Consider the following 20,982-nt stretch of genomic DNA (forward strand, 5'->3'; position numbering starts at 1 on the left):
TTAAGCCACAGAACAAAGTTTATTGGATCTCCTCAAATTCTTTATACAGTTTTGCTGCTAAATGGACACAACACACTGGCATATTGCCTTTAATTTTTATTTCAATCATGAGTCCATCTTGAAAGAAGTAGTAACACATTTAATGGCATCTTCAATAAATAAAATGACAAAAAAATCTAGTCCTTGCACAGACACATTACAATCCACTCCAAATTCAATACTGCCGAAACATTGTTGGGTGTTTTAGAAAAACTTGGTTCAGAGAGGTTTTTGTTTGTTTTTCAGCATTTAAATACACAGAAAAGTATATGATGAGAGAAAATTCTGAGCAGAACTTGTAAAAACCAATAACTTAGAAGCAAGAGTTAATTAAATCTCTCTAATTGGATTAAAGAATCCAGTTTGCAGTATTTTTTGAAAAACCCTGATTCTAATCTTCATGTTAAAACATGCAATTTCACTGGATCCTATCCATGTCAGCATATTTATACAGTAAGAGTTAAATTCCAGGTATTCTTTGTTTTTTAAGGAGAAATTCACAGAGTGAGAGCATTGGCCTCCCACACTCACAAAAGCAGTCATGGTCCATATATTCTGCAGCAGTAAACAGCTATTTGTGGCAAGTCCATTGCCTGAACTCCTACCAGACTGGAAAAGCTACTGCAGTTTACCCTTGTTTCTGCACTCATCTCTTCCCCAGTCCAGCAGCCTCAACAACCTCAGCAAGATGAGAATTCCTGGAAATACAAGCCTGACTGCAGGATGAGGACCAAGACATCTGATCCTAATTAAAAGCTAAGCTTAATTTAAACCTTTGTCTAAATAGAGAAAGTCATGACTAAAGAAAAGCTGGGCTTCAAGATTTCCAAATTGCAATTCTGCGTAATTAGGATATCACAAATCAATTAGAGGATCAGTCAATGTAGAGACAATCACTCTAGCACTAAAATCAGTTAGAACTCTCATCTTCAGGCCATCAGTGGAAGCTTAGGGCACAAAAGGAATGCATGGTTGGGCCCCCCCCAGACCAGTGCATACTATACAGACAGGGGACAGAAAAGCTTAAACATAAGACAAAATTGCACTACATTTGTGCAAGCATTTCATCCAGGTTGTTTCAACCAGTTCCCTGCTCACCCCAGCTCCTCCTGCTGACTGCACTTGGCTTATTTAAGAGAACATAAGGAGGCAGGACTCTGTTTCAGGGAATGAAACTTTTTTCTGCAATTATCTTCTCCGCAGCTGACCACATCGTAACAAAAGTGCAATAACTTACAAACTTCTCAAACAAACAGCTATTAAAATCACACATTTTTAGGGAAAATATTCACTAGTTTAACCCTAAAAATATTTCCCCAGGTAACAAACCTTAAAGCATTTGGTAACACTGTATTTCAATCATAATAGAGAAAAACCCTTCCACTTGTTAAAAAAGACAGAAGTGTCAAGAGATTTTGCTTACTGTACACCATTTAAGAGCTTTGCCATCTTGTGAAGACCATGCTGTAGTTCACAACATAACTATAATTTATGTTGAGTATTGAAATAGTAAACTGACTTTCTTAATCTTTTGCAAAGGAAAACAAGGAAAAATCCAGGGCCATGTCATCCAAGAACTTACAAGACAGTTTACATCCAGAGTCATAAGGAAGCACCACTTTATGGAAAGTACTTTGTATGTCTGTTCCTGATAAGCATATTTAATAGTTTTTTGAGAACTGCTAAAACAGATTCTCACACTAACTGTAGCTTGACTTAGAGAATTCTGGTCTGGGAATACAAGGGAATTTTGGGCAAAATTATACTTTGGAAAAAAAACCAAAAAAACAAAACTGCTAAATTTGGTCCAAGCATCCAACGAAAAACAAGCTATATAGGTCCTTCATTGCTTAATGCTGCTGTTCAGTTGATATTTAAAAAGAAAGTAGGTGTACAGCAATAAGGAAGAAGAGGGACTGCCCATGACAGACACAGAACTGTGACAGAATAAACAGTTTCTTCAGAAAGATATATTAACTGTGATTCTGCCATGTGAGTAACTGAACTTGCACTAACGGAGAACCCTGAAACTTGTATACTATAGCCACAAGAAATGATTCCCTATTTATAAAACAGATCCATTTCTAATCAACTGTTTTACCAATCATCATTAGATATGTGAAAAAAAAATAAAAAAATCTTTTAAAATAATTACAAAGAGTGGACTGCAGTAGCAGCTATTCAAGCAAGATTCAAGCACAAGTTTAAATGAAGTTTCAAGCTGGGAATTAGCCTTCTTTGTCGAAAATTTGTACAACTTTTTCAAAAACCTAAAAAGATAAAGAAGAATTTTATGAAGCATTCATCAAACAGTGACTCCAAGTTAAACCAACATAAACAATATTTGACAGTACTTTAAAAAATATATAGGGTTTTTTTAGAACATTCACAGTAATTCTTTAACAGTGAAATTGGCATCAGTTTTGGGAAGCAGACAGAAGAGGAACGCTACTTCAGAAGAGCAAAAGCCCACGCAAATAAAAAAGCCAAGACCCTGTTAAACATAGAAACACTGGAAATGTGTTTAGTACAGCTCACACTGAAGCAGAACAAATCAATTTCCTCAAGTTATTCCCATCTTACTCGGTCCTTCAAGAGTCAAATCAAGAGTTCCACAACATCCCTGAGTAATAACATCAGTGCTTAATTAGCAGGCTAATCACACACTCACACATCTCAGAAGAATGCCAAAAATATGCACCCTGCCACCCTGTTATCCCCATGGTTTTTTGGTATATATACTTACTTCATCAACAGATTTAGAGGCATCCACTTTTCTGACTTTTCCCATTCTCTCATACAAATCTATGATAGGCTTAGTGGACTGCAGATATGTATGAATTCTAAGAGAAAGCACAGAGAGAAAAAACCCACATTACATAGTAAAATATAAAGAGAAGGGAACTGAAAAGTTTTGAAGACAGTACCTCTTTTCCAGGCTCTCCCGGTTATCATCACTCCTACCACTGCTCTTGCCTCTCTCAAGACAGCGGCCGATACATATCTACAAAAAACCACCAAAAGGATGACTACAGCCAGGAACACAAGCTGCCATCCTGAGAGCAGGAACAAACAAAAATCCTGAAAATCTAAATCGGCCTGGCACACAAAATACAGTCCAGATCTGGTGGATGTAATCAGAACTCACACGGGAAGTTAGTTTCTTCTAGAGAAGAAGGATGACGGTTTATAATCCGGTTTATGAAAATGGGATTGGGGTCAGAGGAAGTAAAAGCAGCATCAAGCTCTGTGAGTTGATTGGATCCTCGATCATTAAAAAGAAAATTAGCTGATTTTCAAGGATGTGATCAGGCTTTCTCAAAAATAGCATCTCAAATGGGACTGTTAATATATGTCTGCACTAAAGGAAAGTCACTGAACATTGTCTTTGTGCCAAAACTCCTTTTGGCACTGAACACTGAATTTTGTAAGGCAAACTGACAATACTAAGTTATTGTCAGTTAAAATGTTCTTACCTGACATTGCTATAATGAAGACTTCAAAATCTAGATAAAAAATGAAGAACTAACCATAGCTAGAAGTGTCCCAATGAACTGTTTTTTAAACTTTTAGTTAAATAAGCAAAGCTGACACATGAACACTCCATGAATACATTTATCCTATTCATGCAAGAGGATAATGGTTAAAAATTATTTTTTCCTACACAATACAATCATGGTAAAGATCATTTAGGCATTGTGTATTTTCAGATCTAGTTTAAAAAAAAAAAAAAATCAGAAAATCTCAAAATTAACACCCCACCAATTGAAAAAATTAATTTAGTCTCATTTAAGGTTTTAATAGAAAATAATAATCCCTCACGTGCTCTTTAAGACTATAAATATTTGCAAATACGTTAAAAAAATCTCAGTAAGTTGGGAAAAGAGGTAAAAGGAAAAAAGTCAGCTTAAGGTGCTGGGATAGTCATAACAGTTTTTATGCTCAAGAGCACTGACAAATTAAAAAGACAGCACATCATGGCACTTGTTAAATGAATGTAATGCATCACTGTCAAAATGCCCTTGTAATTTAATGACTTGCTGAATAAAATGTTGATTACTGACTATCCTATAGCACAGCTAATAACTATGAAAATAAAGATTGCTGCTGCACTTCAGAATTAAATCGGACATTGCACCAAGCTCATTTTGGACTAAACAACAAATTACTAAGAGTAAGCAGAGTAATATTTTCTGAAAAGTAACCAAATAATTTTGTAAAATGTATTTAAAGGTTTGATAAATTTTCTTTAAGAATGTAATTGCCTGGAGTACTTCCTCAATATAATTTATTCACATGTGATTATACCAAGTGTCATTAATAATGGTTTATTTCAATAAACATGCAGCTTTTCATCTGCTAAAACAAGTTGCCAAAAAATCCTTCAAACACCCAGGCCAAGTCTTCCTTCTACTCTTACATTAGTCCATTCTCCCTGTCAGAGTTTAATTGTTCTTCTTGAATGATTCCCACAATATTGCAAGAAAGGAAGTTACAGAATTACACACTTCATTACCTCATTGTCACAATCAAAAAAGAGAACAAAGGAAACATCCGCTTTTCCATCCATAGTCTTAGTCCAGCCCTGAAGATTATCTTCATTCCTGGGAAATCCATCAATCAAAAACTTGTTCTTCTGGGAATTGGCAGCCATTGTTTGATCCATAGCCTGATAAAAGATAATTCAATTCACAATCTCCTGCACATACACTGATTTATCTACTTATTAATTTACCCCCAAGATGTTGACATGGAAAATTGAGAAGCATTTATTTTAGGATTATTGCAGATTTACAAAATGTGCTTTTGTTTCACTTTCAATGCATGCTGGTTAATTCACTGATGCACCAACACAGCTATTGTTCAAAATGAATTAATTCTTTCACAAAGCTCAAAAATCTCTTAACAAACAAATCTTGTAATGAATCCCAGCTTTAAAGCTTATTTTCTACGAGATACTGGGAAGTGTCCTTACACAATAAGACACCAGAACAACCCTCATCTAGAGTTAATTCAAAGGGAAAAGCTCCAGATAAATTTAGTGCCATGAACAGCAGTCTTTTTTGACTTTTAAAAGAGATACTCCCATTGTTTTCATGGACATCCAATAGAGGCTGAAGCTTTTTCTTTTACAAGAACATCAGTAGGTGCTCTTCTCTTTCACCTGACTATCTGTTTTGATAAAACTCACAAATCTTAGTGCCTTTAAGGTCTCTAACCTCCAATCAATCAAATATTACTGAATGGACCAAGATGTCCAAAAGCTAGTGCAGGGAAATAAGAAATACAGTTTCACTGATTTTCCTAGGGCTACGAAAAAAATAAAGGAAAATAAAAATAACCCATTTTCACAGATCCCCAGGTATGGGAGGCCATCAGCTCTCCAGCAGTCAGAAAGAAACACAAGTGACTGCTGAGGGAGGCAGCTCCGTGTCTGCCCATTCATGCCGCGCACACCAGAGGAAAGGCAGCTCTGTCAGAACACAGCCACTGCTTTGTTGCTTAGTCTGCAGGAGTGACCCTGCAAGGAAATAGCCCTTTCCTTACCCTCTTCAGCAAGCTGATTGTTATTTCAACTGGCACGATCTCACCCTCCTTAATGTAGTTCTCAATGAGTTCTCCGTACTGGGAGCCCGGCCTTTTCCGCTCATCCCGGAGAAGGTCACCGGCAGACAGGTGAGTGTATCCGTATTTCTGCAACAGGCAAAACAAACACAGGCTCCCTTCAGTCAGAGCATTTGTGCAAACCTAACATCAGTCAACAGTGTCAGCCCCATTTATCCTTGCTTTGCAACAGAAAAACCCAGGGAACAGCATCTTGCTAGTGATGGATCAGTTCCATCTTCAGTGTGCAATCTGACAATAGAGCACACTCTGCACATAACACACACAGTAAGAATCAGAGTCAGTAAGGATGGAAAAGACCTCCAAGATCATCAAGTCCAGCCTTTGATTGAACACATTGTGGCAACTAAACCAGAGCTTTAAGTGCCACATCCAGTTGTTTCTTGAATGATTCCATGAATGGTGACTCTACCACCTCTCTGGGCAGCCCGCTCCAGTGTCTGACAACCATTTCAGTGAGGAAATTCTTCTAGGTGTCCAACCTGACCCTCCCCTGGTGCACCTTGAGGCCATTTCCTTTTGTCCTGTTGCTGGTTGCCTGAGAGAAGAGGCTGACTCTTATCTTAGTACAAACTCCTTTCAGGGAGTTGTGAATGACAAGGTTTCCCCTAAGCCTCCTTCAGGCTAAACACCCCCAGCTCCCTCCACTGCTGCTCACAGGACTCATTCTCCAGACCCTTCACCAGCTCCACCACCCTTCTCTGGACACACTTCAGCACCTCAATGTCTTTTTGAGGTGAAGGGCCCAGAACTGGACATCCTTGGGTAAAATGCTCAAGAGGGCTTTGGTCAGGTATTTGTGTACAGCTTTCAAAAGCAATTTTTTTATGTTTGGAAACAAGAAAAGACTTTTGTTTAATTATCTACTTAGGAAAACATATAGGGTGATTGCAGGTCCTCTGGAGCTGGAGAAATGTCCCAAGCACAGGAAAAGTCAGAAATCCCTATGTTCATGTTGTGGTTCTGGCACCAACTTCCTCCTCTACCTTGGTGAAATCACCTGTCACAGCACAAAGAGTACTCCTGCCCCTGCTACCTCTTTTCCTGGGATGACCACGGAGAGAAGCCCTCGGGGAAAACCAGTGACTTCTGCTAAGGATGACGTGGTAGATGAAGGTAAATAGCTGCACTCTCTGTCACACCACATAGAGTAAACAAAGAGAGCAGAGAGATCAGGTTCAGATCTATCAATCTAATAGCAGTGTCCAGGAAAACAGCACACACCATTGCTCTTTCACCTCAAACTACAGCTAAAACAGTCACTTATGAAAAATACTGATGGAAGTATTTATTACACGTGAATTTCTCAGGCATTTATCATTGTAAAGAGATACCTAGTCCAAGCACACAAATACATTCCTATCAAAGAGAAATGCATTGCTACAAAGGAAATATCACAGCTCAAAATAATAATTTTCTCAGCTCATTTAACACTGCAAAAAAAATACCAAAGTGCACTATGCTCCTTGATCAAATATAAGTCCGTCAAAACGGACAATAAAGACAGCTCCTTGGTGATTACCTAAACCAGTTATGCATCCAAAACACAGCACACACATACAGTCTCATCTGAAAGTTTTTACACAAAACAACAGCAGCAGCAAAAAACTTCAGGGTTATCAGTTTGGCTGCAGCAACACCCAAAGCAAATTTCAAACAAGGTGTCTGAGAGGCATAATAATGTGACTACACACTTGGTGAGGCTGTGAGACTTAGGATTTAAAAACTTGGCTACTGAACCAAGTACAAGAGAAATATTACACAACCCACTAAGTGATTTTAAAACATTTCAGTTGCTTTCCAATTTCACCCACAAAAGCATGGAAAGTTAGTTCTGCCATAGTCATAATTTAAGAAGGGATATAATTACCTAAATCTCCAAAACTGTATACAGTTGGCAGAAAACAGAAGCAAGATTTTGCTGTAAGTAAGTGTGAAGGAAAAGCTTCACAGACATCCTCTGTAAGCTCACTGTACTCTTGCTTTAATGTGCATTGCATTTGGATATGCCTAACTAATTGCAAATCTAAATATTTATAACCTAGAGAAGCCATAAACCAGAATAAATTGTTCCTTTTACGCAAGAAACATTACTCTGCTGAATGCTAAATTAACACGTAGTTTTTCTAGCAAAACTTACAGAATGATGATTTTTTTAACATCAGGTTTCTACAAAGAAGATAACAGGAATAAAATATAATCCCTTACGTTTTAGAGGATTACCAAACCATTTAATTTTCCTTGGCATTTCCCTTTTCACGCACGAAAACAAAATTGAGTCAGATAATTTTTGGAATTCTCCATCTTTTGCAACAGCAAACTAAAGTACTTTTTAACGGCTGAACTGGAAAGTAAAAGACAGAAGCGTTTTAAAATGCTGTTCTACAAATAGACTTGTTTGAGATAATAATAAATTATATTCAAGACTAACCCTCAGAATGGCTTAACCAGGCAATAAGAAAAACAAACCTCTCCTTCAGGGGCAAAACATCTATTTGTTAACTGTACTGAGCCAAGAGCCAAAGAAAACACGCGGGTTTAAACAATGCAAACAAGGGGGGAGAACGGCTTGGCTGCTGCTCCACACACAGAAGGCTTCAGAGACGTGGTGCTCGCGCTACCCTTGCCAGTTTTAATCAAGGCGCTCAGGGCACAAAAGTTTTCTTTCATTTTAGGTCATTCAAACCCTCGGCATGCACCCTGGATTGGAGCAAATCATTGCAGCGCCAAGGGCTCGCAGAAGGGGCTGTGATGGAACTGCACAAAACACGACTCAAAACACTCTCGGGTCTTGACAAGGTCTGCCTGGTGGCTGCAGGACTTTCCAGCAGTGCCAAACACATCTTGATGCAATCCTCAGAATGCCACTCCCGCATAATCCTTATCCTTTGCAATCAAAAAGGGAGCAGGACTCCGGTTGCCAAACAATGAAAAAGCAGTTTCCTCAGCTCTTACTAGGCACATAATGTCAGAGTGAAAGGACAACTTGGAAAAAAAAGTGCCAAGCACCTAAAATCTGGAGAGATTTTGGTATCAGAAAGAACAGAAACAGAAAAAGAAAATATAGAATTAACTATTCTAAAATGTATTTCAGAGATAATGTTCTCTCCTATGCTGTCAGACTGGTGTGATCTAGAAGAAAAAAAGATTAAATTGGCAAGTTACTAGTACACAAGTACTCGTTACACAAGCAGTGCAAGCCCTTGGTGCTGCAATGATTTGTTCCAATTCAGGACACTTGCTGAGGGTTTCTCTCACCTAAAATAAAAGAAAATTTTGTGGTCCAAACACCTTGATTTAAACCCGCAAGAGCAGTGTGATCACCACACCTACTTATTACACAAGTTCTCATTACTTTTAAAACCATTTTTTTTGAAGTATGGGTCTCCAAATATATCTCAAAAGATCAACTGTGAATGAAAAAGTGCTTTCTTCAGCACCACTCGAGACATCCTCCTCTTTTGCTTTAAAAAAATAAAACATAAACACACCGTTTGAAAAAAAAAATCCCAGTGAAATGGAAAGGTGAGCTCAAGTTTCCATCAATCCCATCAAAGCAGCAGTGGATAGGGAAGATCAAAATACCACTTGCTGTTTGCCTCCACCTGGTCAGTCAGTCCCCACATAGCAGGACAAACTGGGACACACAAGCTGTGTGCTCTACATCTCCAAATTCCAACCCGAGTCTGCAATCTCCCTGGGACGCCCATCCCTCCGCTGTCCTCCAGCCCTTCCAGCTCCCTTCTGTCAGCCGGGATTTGCAACTTTCACTCTGCAGACAGAACACGCTTTGTTTTCAGTAAACACAATAAACAGATGCACAGAACTGGAAATCCACGAGTCACATCGGCGTCACGCTGGAAGCAGGCAGAGTCTGCCCCAGCAGTGTCGGGCAGTCAGGAAGGATCAGAGGTGTCAGGAAGGAGCGGTGGTGAGCAGCAGCTGACGCTGGGACTCCTTCCACAGCCCCTTCCGAAGGGCACGGGGTTTATTTCTGATTCAGCCCTGGTGGTTCTGCAACACATCTCCCCACTAAACACACAGCTTGAGACTTCCTTAAGAGAGCAGAAGCCAAGAAGCAAGGGAAACAGAAATTACTGCTTTGACCTTGACTCCTATCTTCTCTTATCATTGTTAGTTTGAAAATGAAAGTCACAGGGCTTAAGATTTAAACAAATAAAATACAAACTTTTATTGCCCTAATTCTGACCTGTCATATCTTGGGCAACCTTAATAAACAACCAAAATTTGCTACATATACCATTCAAGAACTAGTTAAAATAAAAATAGAACTGTGCAAAGCCTGCAGCCTTTGGGGTTTTTTTTAACCTAGAAAGCTTTTGTCTGTCCTACTAGCACATGGAATTAAATCTTTGTGGTACAGACTATAATGCTGTACTAGACCTTCTGTCTGCTTATTCCAACCAAAAAAATCGAAGAAATTTTCTTAGTTTGAAATATGTTCCTGTCTCTGGGAAATAAAAACAAACAAACCTCCACATTAACAAACCAATACACACAATGGAGATCCCATTGATAGTGCCTCCAAGGGAGAGGGGGGCAAAGAGAGCACCCCAGGTGCTTCAGGAGCACTGACTCAATACAAGGCACCCAGTATGTTCAGGAAAGTCCAAAATTTAATGGCTAGTGTTCTGAAAAATGGAAATGTTCAGGGATAAATTTTCAGGGGGTAGATTTAAACACTTATCACATTTTTTAAAAAAAGCTCCTAAGTTCAGAAATATAAATTTGTATTCTAAAAATCATCTATGAGAACTTAAGGCTAAGTATAATACTAATACATGACACTCATTTAAGAGATTTCAGAAGCTGAGTTTAAAGCAAACAATTTAAACCCCGTTCTTATTTCAAGGAAGTTAACACTATATCTCAGCAGACTTCTACAAGACAATTAACACATGACAGCAAAACCTAAATCCTCTGCTACTTTCAGAGGAGCATTTCTGATACAATGAATTCTTCTTCGCATTGTTTCCTTCACCCTAGGAAATCTCCTTATCACATATCCCAAAGCAACTTAACAGCTTTTTCCATTTGGATATTAACTCATGTTCTTATAAAAATGAGAAGACTCAGCATCCTAGTTTGTGGAATTAGTTTCAGATTTAACCACAAACACACAGGATAGGGCTGTGGTGGAGGTGAATTATATTTTAGGTGCACAGAAAGCAATGTCTTGCATACCCCAAATCTCTACAGATCACCTTGCCAAAACAAACAGACAGAAAAGTACAACTCAAACCTTGCTTGGAATAAAGACAAATGCTTTCGTTATTATTCTTCCCACCAACCAAAGAGCTTTGCATCTCAGGCAGAGGTTATAAGGATTTAAAAATTAAGCACAAAAAAGCATATTTTGTGCAGATTTGCTAAATGCAATTTTTCCCTTGACTTTACCGTAATGATTTTTTATATGCAAAGTTCAGAAGTCAGCAATAAAGCACATTGCATTATCTCACAGTCACAGAAGATACACTGTGGAAAGCATGAAGGTTATTGCAAGAACCTGCATTCAGATGACATCATTCAACTATAGCCCAAATATTCTCCCTCACACGAGAGCTACGCAACAGTCCCAGATGATGGCAAGCTCCACCTAACAAAGCTGTGGAAGGTTTCAGGAGTTAATCTGCAGAGCTGGAAGGGAGAGGATAAGAACTTAAGAGGGAATTCTGCTTCATCCCCCTCTAAATAGGAGGAACTGCTCCAGAACAGCAGCAGTTCTGTTGCATTTGCATTTCCCAGACAATTCTGTGTCTGTGGAACATACAGGAGTCGAGTCTTCCCTCCGTATCGGAGAAAACCAGCCTGGTTCAGCTGTCTCAGCCAACCTTATCTGTGGAGATAAAGAATCCTAATCACTTACCCACTGTTCCCTTTCTTACATTGTGTCAATACCCATTTCCACTTGTTATTAGGTCTTCTTCCTTCAAATCATTTCTCCATTTGTGTCCAAATTTGGCACGAATACACATTCACGGACTCCAGCACACACATATTGAGCAGTTTTGATTTAGGTTAGTACTTAACAAATACATATTTCACCCACAACGTGGGATACCCGTTTCCCTTTTTTGGGAACATAAAGCACAGTCAGCTAAAAAATTACAACACTTCTTTGAGAAATCATTCCCAGGTAGTAAGTACATAATATCCCCTTTACTCTACAAAACACAGACACCCTCGGTTTTTAATAAAATGGTTTGATGCTAAATTCATACAAGAGCTCACCTCAGCCAAATGAGACTTCTTCCACATGTGATGTGCTCTGTCCCAAATCTCCAGTATGAATAGCAACCAAGACATATTTATAGCTCATACTGACTTTTTGTTCAGCACAACCTTCAGCTCTACAGCGAGATACTGGGTCAGATTCATTCCAAATGTAAACTAATATTATTCCGTCCATTTACAACAAGGATGAATGAGGTTCATTATTACTCAGCTACGGCCCCCTTTTCTCTGTGGCAAACTGCCAATAGGGTTTAAAAAACAAATAAAAATACATTTTCAACCTAAAGGCAGCATTGACTGCACACAGGCTGCTCCCTCACCTGCAGCATGGCTCTCTGGGGGCTGCCAGGGGCCACATTGAGGATTTGTGCTTAGAAAAGCTGCTGCTTTCCAGTACCTCTGCTGTGTTTCACCCACACTTCCCTGCTCATGTGCCCTTTTTCTAAAGTTTTCCAGCACACTTGCAGCAGTCCAACTGTTCTTCAAACTATCTCCGACCCTCTCTGCCTCCCAGTTTAGCCAGAGACTCTTGTGGAGGTGTCTGAGCCAGCAGGAAGGCTGTCCTTTGCATTCAACAGGTCTGAGTGCTTTCTACTTTCAGCTCATTGACTTCTTTCCATGTACTGAACAGGATTAGCAGAATTAAAGCAAATTTGCATTTATTCGAATTTGGATTTCCATTTCCAGGCTTAGAAAAGAAAATAAATACTGCATGAGCAAGGTTTTTCTTTTTTTCCTTTCTAGCTGGAAATACAATTTGAGTAGCAATGGCTCATTTGAACTCCTCCTAATAAAGTGGTCTTTATCCAATTATATCAGCCTATCCAGCCATAGGCATTTATCCTCCTAAACACAGGCCAGCAGCCACACAAGGTACTTCAGCCCTGAGGCTAGGCTAATGGTTTGGTGAAGGCCATTAATGACAGCCTACAAGGTTCCCCTATAGTTTAAACTCATTTGTTTGCTACGTGCCAGGGGCTGAATTTGACCTTACCAAAAAGGCTTTATGAGCACTGTGAACCTTCCATCCCACAATTTAATTTAATGAATGTGCTGGTTTGAATGCGAGCCTGTAATTTGAGGTTTAAATCCTTTAGAACTAAAGTCATAACGGCATTTTTTAGTCTGGACCAAATTCACTTAACTTAGTTATACAACACTGAGGTCTGGGATGTAACAGCAGCGTGGATAAACTGTAACAGCACTCCCAGGGCACCACCAGAGCAGAAGACACACACAACGCCTCTGTTCCAAGAGTTTTGGGGTTCTTTCCCACCAAAAGTTTCAGGAATGGGCATCGCCACAGTTCTTAGACATATCTTTCATAGCGAGGGTATGGATAGGCTTTGATCCTATATGGCTTTTAATAAGAGAAGTACATACAACTGCTCAGTTTAAAAAAAAAAAAAAAAGGAAAAAAATGGAAAAATATAAAAGAGCTGTTTCAAATCCAATACACACACATGTTTGGAAGCATTCAGCCCTAACTACTTCCGTAATTATCCACCTGGATACACTGTAATTACCCTTGAGGTTTTTGGTGTTTAAAAGCACAGTACTACACCATGTATCATCCACTGCTCTTTCTTAGATATTTGCTGCCTCAAAAGGCTGGACAAAATGTACTTGGAAAACTGAAAATTTTATAATATAACTGAAAGTTTAGTCAAATTACACTGTCAGTCTTGGGCTCTTTAAAAAGAAGGAACAAGATGAACGATCTATGGGATCAGGATATCCCTTGACCTCTATCATACCGTGTCACAGAAAAAAAAAAAAAAAAAAAATTCATTCTATTTTTAACATATTACTTCCACAACTTACTGAGATGGCACTGGGTCAAAAAGCCAACACCCTGCAACGTCTGCTGTACCAGCTGTAACACTTATGGGACAGGCCTCGGGAGACATGGACCTTGATCCATTTGAAGTGCACACATTACCAATGACACCTCACCTCCTCTCCCAAACCACAGTTCCGGAGCATCCGGGTGGCAGCCTCGCAGCCACCTACGTGGCCGTGCAGACGTGTACGGAGCCACCCACTCGGGATGGGCTGCGGGACTGGCCTGACAAGGCAGCACCGCCCGGCCAGCCGGCAACATCTCCAGGGCCGCGGTCCTGCCCCTCCGCCAGGGCACAGCGGGCAAGCGCTGCCCCCGGCCGAAACCGCAGCAGCCTCCAGACCAGTGGGTGTCCCCAGAGTGGATGCAAAAACCCCGGCGGTGTCCCCAGGGTGGACGCCGATGCAGGCAGTTCCACCAGTAGACTGTCATCCCGCGGGGCTGAGGGAAAAGGCAGGAGAAGGGGAAAGGCTAGGCGGCCTGACAGCGGCTAGAAGGGGAACGGAGGGGCTGGAGGGGGGGCACCACTTCACCTACTAAAGGGGAGATGTGGGACAGTTATTTTTATTTATCGCCTCGAAGGGATGAAGAATGGATGGAAGTTCGACAAGAGACCAGATCGAAAGGCAGATGGGGCTCCCGCCACAGAGCAGAGCGGGGCACGACCCCCAAGCCACCACCCCAAAGAAGGTCACGGACGCCACAGAGGGATCCTACAACTCCCAGGGCCCCCCGCGGCCGGGGCGCAGCGGGTCGCCAGGCCGGGCAGTCCCGCAGCCCCTCCAACTCACCTCCACAATGCGAGCGCACTGCGTCCCCTTGCCCGCCCCGGGCCCGCCGAGGACGAAGACGACGACGGGCTTCATGAGGAGAAGGAGGCGGCGGCGTTGCAGCAACAGGACAGCGGCGGCGAAGCGGCGGCCGTGGGGCGGCCGAAAGCGGGCGGGGAGCGGCGAGGCCGAGGCCGGGACTGTGACTGTGGCACCGCTGCCGCCGCGCTGTCCCCGCTGAGGGAGAGTGCTTCCGGGTCCCGGGCGGGGCGGGGCGGGCACGTGGGCGCGGGGCTGGCGGCTCTGCCGGGACCCATGGTCCTGGGTCCCGGCTGGGGAAAGCCGAGACCGGCGCGGCGCTCCAGCGGGCCCGGGTCTGTCGGTTCATTGTTCGCCCCGCCGCAGCCCTTTCCGGCATGGCATGGCATGGCCTGGGCAGGCCCGGCGGCAGCGGCTGCACCCCCGCTGTCATGGCAACGCCGCCGCATCGCCCCACTGCGCCTGCGCGCTCCCCGCCCCCTGGCATTTTTAAACCCCCTGCGCGCGCTCTGGCGGTTGGTTTCCCCGGGTCGCGTCCTGATTGGCCGAGCCTGCCGTTCCCCTCCGAGCGCCGATTGGGCCGGATCTGGCGGAGGGGGCGGGTTCTGCTCTCTGATTGGCCGGCTTGGCAGCGGGCCGGCCGGGGCCGCAGAAGGCGCCGGGGCGGGTGGGACGCGGCGGGAGCGGCGGTGCCGGAGTCGGAGGTGTCACCGGCGCCGTTCCTCCCTCACGGCCGCTGCCCGGCTGAGCCGGGGGCTGCAGCGGGCGGGCCCCGCGCCGGGGAGAGGGAGAAGAGGAGAGTTGCGGCCCTGCCCGGACCCCGTTCGGCCCGGATCTGAGGTACCCGCTCGGCTCCGGGAGGGCCCGCATCGCCCCAGCCCCGCCGGGCACACCGCGCCCGGTGCCCCTCTGCGAGTGCGGCTGTGCGTATTAAGAGCCTTGGGAGGAGGGGAGGTGGGCTTCTGCTCCGTGCTCGTCAAGTTGAAACAATGGGGCTTTAAAAAGGTTCCCACTTTTACAAACTTCAATTTGAGGCTTATTTGGGCATTTGGCTTTTAAGCGGAATTAATTAACTGCCGCTGGAAGCATCAGAAGTGGCTGAGTTCCTTGGAGGACTACCTTAAAAATAAAGTTCTTTCCTGGCAAGTTGAAGTGTAGAGGAAGCACCTTTGCTTGGCAAAATTTCATGCCTGAGATAACTAGGAAGAGAGTTCTTGTTTATTTGTTAAAAGGTATTTGCCAAATGATATGGGCTGTCGATTGTTTTGTATGTTGCTTTGTTTGGGCACCTCAAAAAAAATCTAATCCTGCTCGTGTGAATAAGTTAATGTGATTACATACTAATTTCTTTAGGGCTCTTTGAGGTCTGGCTGCAAGTTTTGCACTATACTATTTAAGTTAAGCCAAGACTTTATGTCAGAAGTCTTCAAAATTTAAGTGGATTGAATCCTTACTTGAAATACAAAGATTAAAACAGGGTTTTAGGAAGCTGATCTAGTATTAAATTTGCTAAATCGGGTTTTTTATGCCACGGGAGTTTCTAATTAGAGATAACTCTTTTTCTCCCTAAACTATATCCAAGCAGTTTTTCATTCAACTTTATCTGCAAGCTTGTGTTTTGGCCTATACATCTTCCAAAGTTCCACAAAGAAACTGTCAGGTGGACAATAAAGGTTTTGTGTTGGCTTTGTAACTCTGACAACTTCAGAGGAAGTAGGATAAAGTTTCTGCTTTGTTGTCCTGGACTTGAAACAAAAAAAGTACCAACAGTTTATGTATCCTACATCTTGTTTTTCTTACTGTGAACTTACCTTTGTTCCTTCTTTTAAACGCTAAGATAATGATGTACCTTAATCCATTTTTTTAATCTCCCAGATAAAAGTGATCTCCCCAGATCTCTTCCCCAAAGGATGGTCCCTTTCAGTTTCCCTCTGACCAAGTGTGCACTTTGGGACCCAGTCCCCATGGGCGATGTCATCGGCGCACACGTCACCTATTACAGGTATCAATAACCTTTGCGGGGAAGCTAAAGGTTAAAAGAAGTGATGGATTGTGTGATGCACAGCCTCTTTTTGTCTTTTGGTTCTGTTGTATGACAAGGCGCAAAGGAAAAGGAAACAGTATGTTTGTTATATTCATATAGGGATTTTCCTTGGAAAGATTTCAGTTTCCTTTCCTTTGTGTTGCACAGTCCAGTGGCTTGAAGGAGCATCAGTCTGAAGTAACTTAATATTTCTTTCCGTTTTCTTCCCATATGGATAAGTGATACTTTTTGAAAACAAGCATTAAAAAGAATTAGTGACTTAAACTTGAGTATTGTCTCTTTTTAGAAACCCCAGGCTATCTCTGGTAGAGAAAACCTTGCGGCTTGCCTATCGCCACGCTAAGCAGAATGAAAAGAAGTCATTTTCCTGTTTTTTGCTTGGGACCCTGGGAGCAGATGAAGGTAATTCTAAACATGAGGTAGACAGGCAATATTGGTTGGCTGTTGTTAAGCAGCCTGAGTTGTTGCTCTTGGACTCTAACTTTATTTATTTATTTTGAAGATGGGGAAGGCATCACGCTAACAATAGATCGCTTTGATCCTGGCCGAGAAGTTGCTGGTGGATCGGGCAAAATTCCAACTGCATCCCTTCCTGGAGACTTCTTGATTCCATGTACAGTTAATGCCTGGGGACCTTGTTCAGATAATATAATAGTGCACAGTGTTGAGGATATCAGCTTGGCTTTCAAGGTAGGCAGCTCTTAGCAACTTTTGGGTTTCCTAAACAGTGAACTGTCTGCCGGGCAGGACACTGGACTATGCACAGAGCTTGATTTCCAGCACAGCAAGGTTATGGCTGAAGCAGAACCGTGGAGTTAATTGTGTGAAATGAGCTGCTTTAGTGTAATTGAAAAGTGTATTGTAAACTGTTAAAATCAGTTAATCCTCACAGGTGTTTAAAGATCAGAGTCTTTAATCTTGGACAAAAATCTTGCTGGCTAACCAAAGTTTTTCAACTGGTCTAACCACCAAAACCAGCAAAACAAAAGCAATTGCAGCAAACTTAAACAACAGAAAACAACTTTCTTTGTCTTTTTTCCCTCAAAACTGTCATTAATCAGTTGCAATATTTGCAGTATTTGTTGCTGAAGTGTTGCTAGGCAGGTGACCCACCCAGAAACGTCTGAAGCCCTTTGTAGGTTAGTAGCCATAGCTGAAATGTGTGCTCTGCTGTAGACATGTAATCTGCTAAATACACTTTCCATTCCTGTAGACTTTTCCCTGTAGTTGTTGTAGTGTGTATTTTATAATACTAATTAAGCCTGCCTCACATCTGAACTTTCTCATGATGATACATCCAGATGTTAAATTACATATTTCCTGAATGCAAGTACAAAAACTTTGACAAACCAGCTTGAGCCTTTTAGTTGTCTGTTATTATATTAATTTTTATATAATTGAAGTAACCCCAAGTTTTCTAATACATCACAAAACAATGCTAAGGTGTTCATAGCTGATTTTCAAGTGTATTCTGCAATATTCATTATATTCAATAGAGCAGTGAGCTTTGGAGACCTGGGTTAAGGGCTTTTTGTATAGTACTTACTGCAGTAGTAGCTGTGATGAATGATTTGAGTTCCTGGTGTAATACATCTTAAATCATGGTAATCATATGAAAGTAATTTAGTGTATTTAACTTTTTTTTTTCCCCCTACTTTTAGGGTCTGCAGCAGAGTCTGTGCAGTAAAGAATCTCTGGATCTTTCTAAACTGCTCACTGTTAGAGCTCACATTGTTTTCACAGAAAACCTGGATAATCTACACTTTAATTTTCACTGGGCTTCTCTTACTGTGGCGAATATTTTGGAATACACCCCTGTGAAGTCTGTCCCAATTATTCCAACAGCCCTGGCAAGAAATTTGAACAGTCCTATGAATATTGCACAGGTTCAAGGAACTTACAAATGTGGGTGAGTAAAGGGTGATGCTGAAACTGTCAAAGTTGCCTGTCAGTTTCTTGCCTTTCCTAAAGGAGGTGGGTAGGAGAGATCTCAGCTGTACTTTGCTTTTTAGTAAAATAACTGGCACAAAAGTGTCATGTCTTCTGGCCTTGGAAATGTATTAAAAGTTATGAATAAGAAACAGGAAATGGGGTGGAGCATAAACATTAACAGGTTGACTAGGAGTTCTTACTTTTGGCTTAGTGAAAGGATTTTCTTACTGGGGCAGGAGAGCACACCTCTAGTTAACATAATAAATATAAGCAGCTTCCAGCTTTTTAAACATCATCAGTGCTTGCCCTACAATGAAAATCAGATGAATGCAAACCAAAGCTCTTTTTTGTTAATTGTGCTTCTGAGATAGTGCTGGGGAGTCATCGTTCTGACTGGTAACTGATTTAGGAGGATGAACTAAAGATAGATCAGGGAAATCATTTGAAGCAACTGAATGTCATTTTATTTGGACAGGGACTTTATGAATGCCTCTCTGAAAGTTGCTCTTCAAATTTAACGTGACTCGTACTTTGGGATTTATTATGAACACTAATTCTTGTATTCACTAAAACACTACAAATAGAACTAAGTAAATTTTGTCCTTGATAACTCTTTGATACACAGGGAATTGCTAAAAAGCTGGGGAGTTGCTGTTAAGTGTGTGGAGTAAGAGTAGTTTTGATTTTTTTTTTCCTTAAATTTCCTTTTTTACAGTATTTTCTAAACTTATACCAGTCTCTTCAGGATTTTTTTTTCTGAAAATCTGCCTTCCAAAATACTAAAAATACCTCAACTTTTGCTTTCTTTCAGCTACCTTACTATGGACCAAACACGGAAATTGCTTTTGCTGCTCGAGTCTGATCCCAAGGCGTATGCCCTGCCATTAGTTGGAATGTAAGTGTTTGTCCAGATTAATAGACACATAGATTTGAGATGTATCTGAGTGATTACATAGCAAAAATTTGGTAACAGAACTGTCTCTAATTAGATTTTTTTCTAATTTTCAGTTGGCTGAGTGGAGTTACTCATATCTGTAGTCCTCAAGTCTGGGCCTGTTGCTTGCGATATTTGTTCAGTTCTTCAATTCAAGAAAGGCAAGTCACTTTTATAGGTAAAACATAGAAGCTATTGGCTGCCTAAAAAAGTATTCCACAGAAATGCATGACAGCATGGACTCTGCTTAAATATATTTGAGGAAATTCTGTGATTTGTATGTTGTATAGAGGTAAGGCTGTCTGGTTTAAATGTTCTTTTTGGTTTTGGCTTCTGCACAAAAATTTTCTGTGACTGAAATGTTGGAAAGCTGAGCTGATATCTTAAAGTCAGAAGAGGGTAAGCATTAATATCATTAAGGTCACTGCATTTTAGTTTAAATAAGAATCCACAAGCAGGAAACAGGAGTTTAAACAGTGGTGGGGGTTTGTTTTTGAACTTTCCTTAGGGGTATTTTCTTTGAGATAAGTTTTCTTCTTGGTTTTGCCAGACCAACATCAATATTGAAACATATTGATTTGCAGCCTATGGTGTGCTGTTAGGACTTCCTGTTAAGTGTTCCGTTTGTTTAAAGAATGTTTACATTCTGGGATATTTTTTTCATTGGATAGTGGATAATCATTCCTCATTGTCTGTATCTTTTCTTGTAATATTTGCCAAGGTGTTTATAGTTTGAAAGTGCACCTCAGGTAAATGAGACTCTAAAGTATGCTGTATGCATGAGCACTTCTGACTGACCACACTTGTTTTTAAATTATGAAATACAACCACATTTGGTGAACACGTGTCTGCAATTACAAAATAGACTTCTTTCCCTTAACAACTGAAATATGTCCAAACACAGATAAGAGACCAATTAGATTAATAGATAGGCAATTTGGGTGCTTGACTCTCATTAACTTTCACTGATGCCATCATGGAAGTGGATTAGGGAGATTTGATGAACCATGCAAACAGCATTAACCTCTGCAGGCTAATTGCTTAATCTGCGCATCATACATTTTTAACTCTTTAAGTATAATTTTGAAGTTGCATGGATATGTTTTTCAAGCATCCTGTTTCTACTGTTTTGTTTGGTTTGGGTTTTTTTTTCTATCACGTATATTATTTAATGAAAAACCAAATAAATAAAAAACCCCACAAACAAGCATGCTATAAGTGCTATAAAAAGAAAAACTGTTCTGAAAGTAGTACTGCCTTTTTCTGGAAACATACATTGTTGTCATTATCCTTGAACTTCTGTTAAATGCTGATTGTTGTTACTTGCTATTCTCAATTTGTAGGAGAAAAAAAAAACCTTCAATATAATTTTCCTTAAAAAAAATCTTTTTGCTAATTTATGTTTTTTGAATGCTTAGGGATAATTAAGTCACTAAGTGTCTTTATAATGCATCTTCAACTGAAAACAAAAAAGAAAATAAAACACAGTATCATTCTTACA

At 41.0% G+C, this 20,982-nt stretch overlaps 2 protein-coding genes across 3 annotated transcripts in view; one reads left to right on the forward strand and one right to left on the reverse strand.

Moving 5' to 3' along the window:
- CMPK1 (cytidine/uridine monophosphate kinase 1) lies at window positions 1-15,441 on the reverse strand. Its single transcript, XM_040073039.1, has 7 exons — window positions 15,303-15,441; window positions 14,554-14,864; window positions 5,587-5,733; window positions 4,556-4,708; window positions 2,967-3,043; window positions 2,786-2,882; window positions 1-2,309 (listed from the first exon to the last, which is right to left on the reverse strand). The coding sequence occupies exons 1-7, from the start codon at window positions 15,439-15,441 to the stop codon at window positions 2,268-2,270; spliced, it is 966 nt and encodes a 321-aa protein (XP_039928973.1). The 3' UTR covers window positions 1-2,267.
- Window positions 15,271-20,982, forward strand: part of STIL (STIL centriolar assembly protein) — a 19,474-nt gene continuing 13,762 nt past the window's right edge. The window contains exons 1-7 of one of the 2 annotated variants that reach the window (XM_040072729.2): window positions 15,271-15,411; window positions 16,447-16,573; window positions 16,902-17,017; window positions 17,118-17,305; window positions 18,277-18,524; window positions 19,359-19,442; window positions 19,556-19,642. In XM_040072729.2, the coding sequence (XP_039928663.1) occupies window positions 16,482-16,573; window positions 16,902-17,017; window positions 17,118-17,305; window positions 18,277-18,524; window positions 19,359-19,442; window positions 19,556-19,642 (815 nt within the window). In that variant the 5' untranslated portion in view covers window positions 15,271-15,411; window positions 16,447-16,481. Of the gene's footprint in view, window positions 15,495-16,446; window positions 16,574-16,901; window positions 17,018-17,117; window positions 17,306-18,276; window positions 18,525-19,358; window positions 19,443-19,555; window positions 19,643-20,982 lie in introns of both variants that reach the window. The other variant, XM_040072728.2, reaches the window with a different exon arrangement.

The sequence above is a fragment of the Hirundo rustica genome, chromosome 9 (assembly GCF_015227805.2).
Source record: "Hirundo rustica isolate bHirRus1 chromosome 9, bHirRus1.pri.v3, whole genome shotgun sequence".
NCBI lineage: Eukaryota > Metazoa > Chordata > Aves > Passeriformes > Hirundinidae > Hirundo > Hirundo rustica.

Excerpts from the sequence above, each read along its gene's own strand:
- CMPK1 (XM_040073039.1), bottom strand. The coding sequence starts at position 15,441 with ATGCGGGCCCTCCCGGAGCCGAGCGGGTACCTCAGATCCGGGCCGAAC. Across the intron at positions 4,709-5,586 it reads CAATCAGCTTGCTGAAGAGG|GCTATGGATCAAACAATGGC; the intron begins GTAAGGAAAGGG and ends ATCTTTTATCAG. Across the intron at positions 3,044-4,555 it reads TTTTTGATTGTGACAATGAG|ATATGTATCGGCCGCTGTCT; the intron begins GTAATGAAGTGT and ends GGTTTTTTGTAG.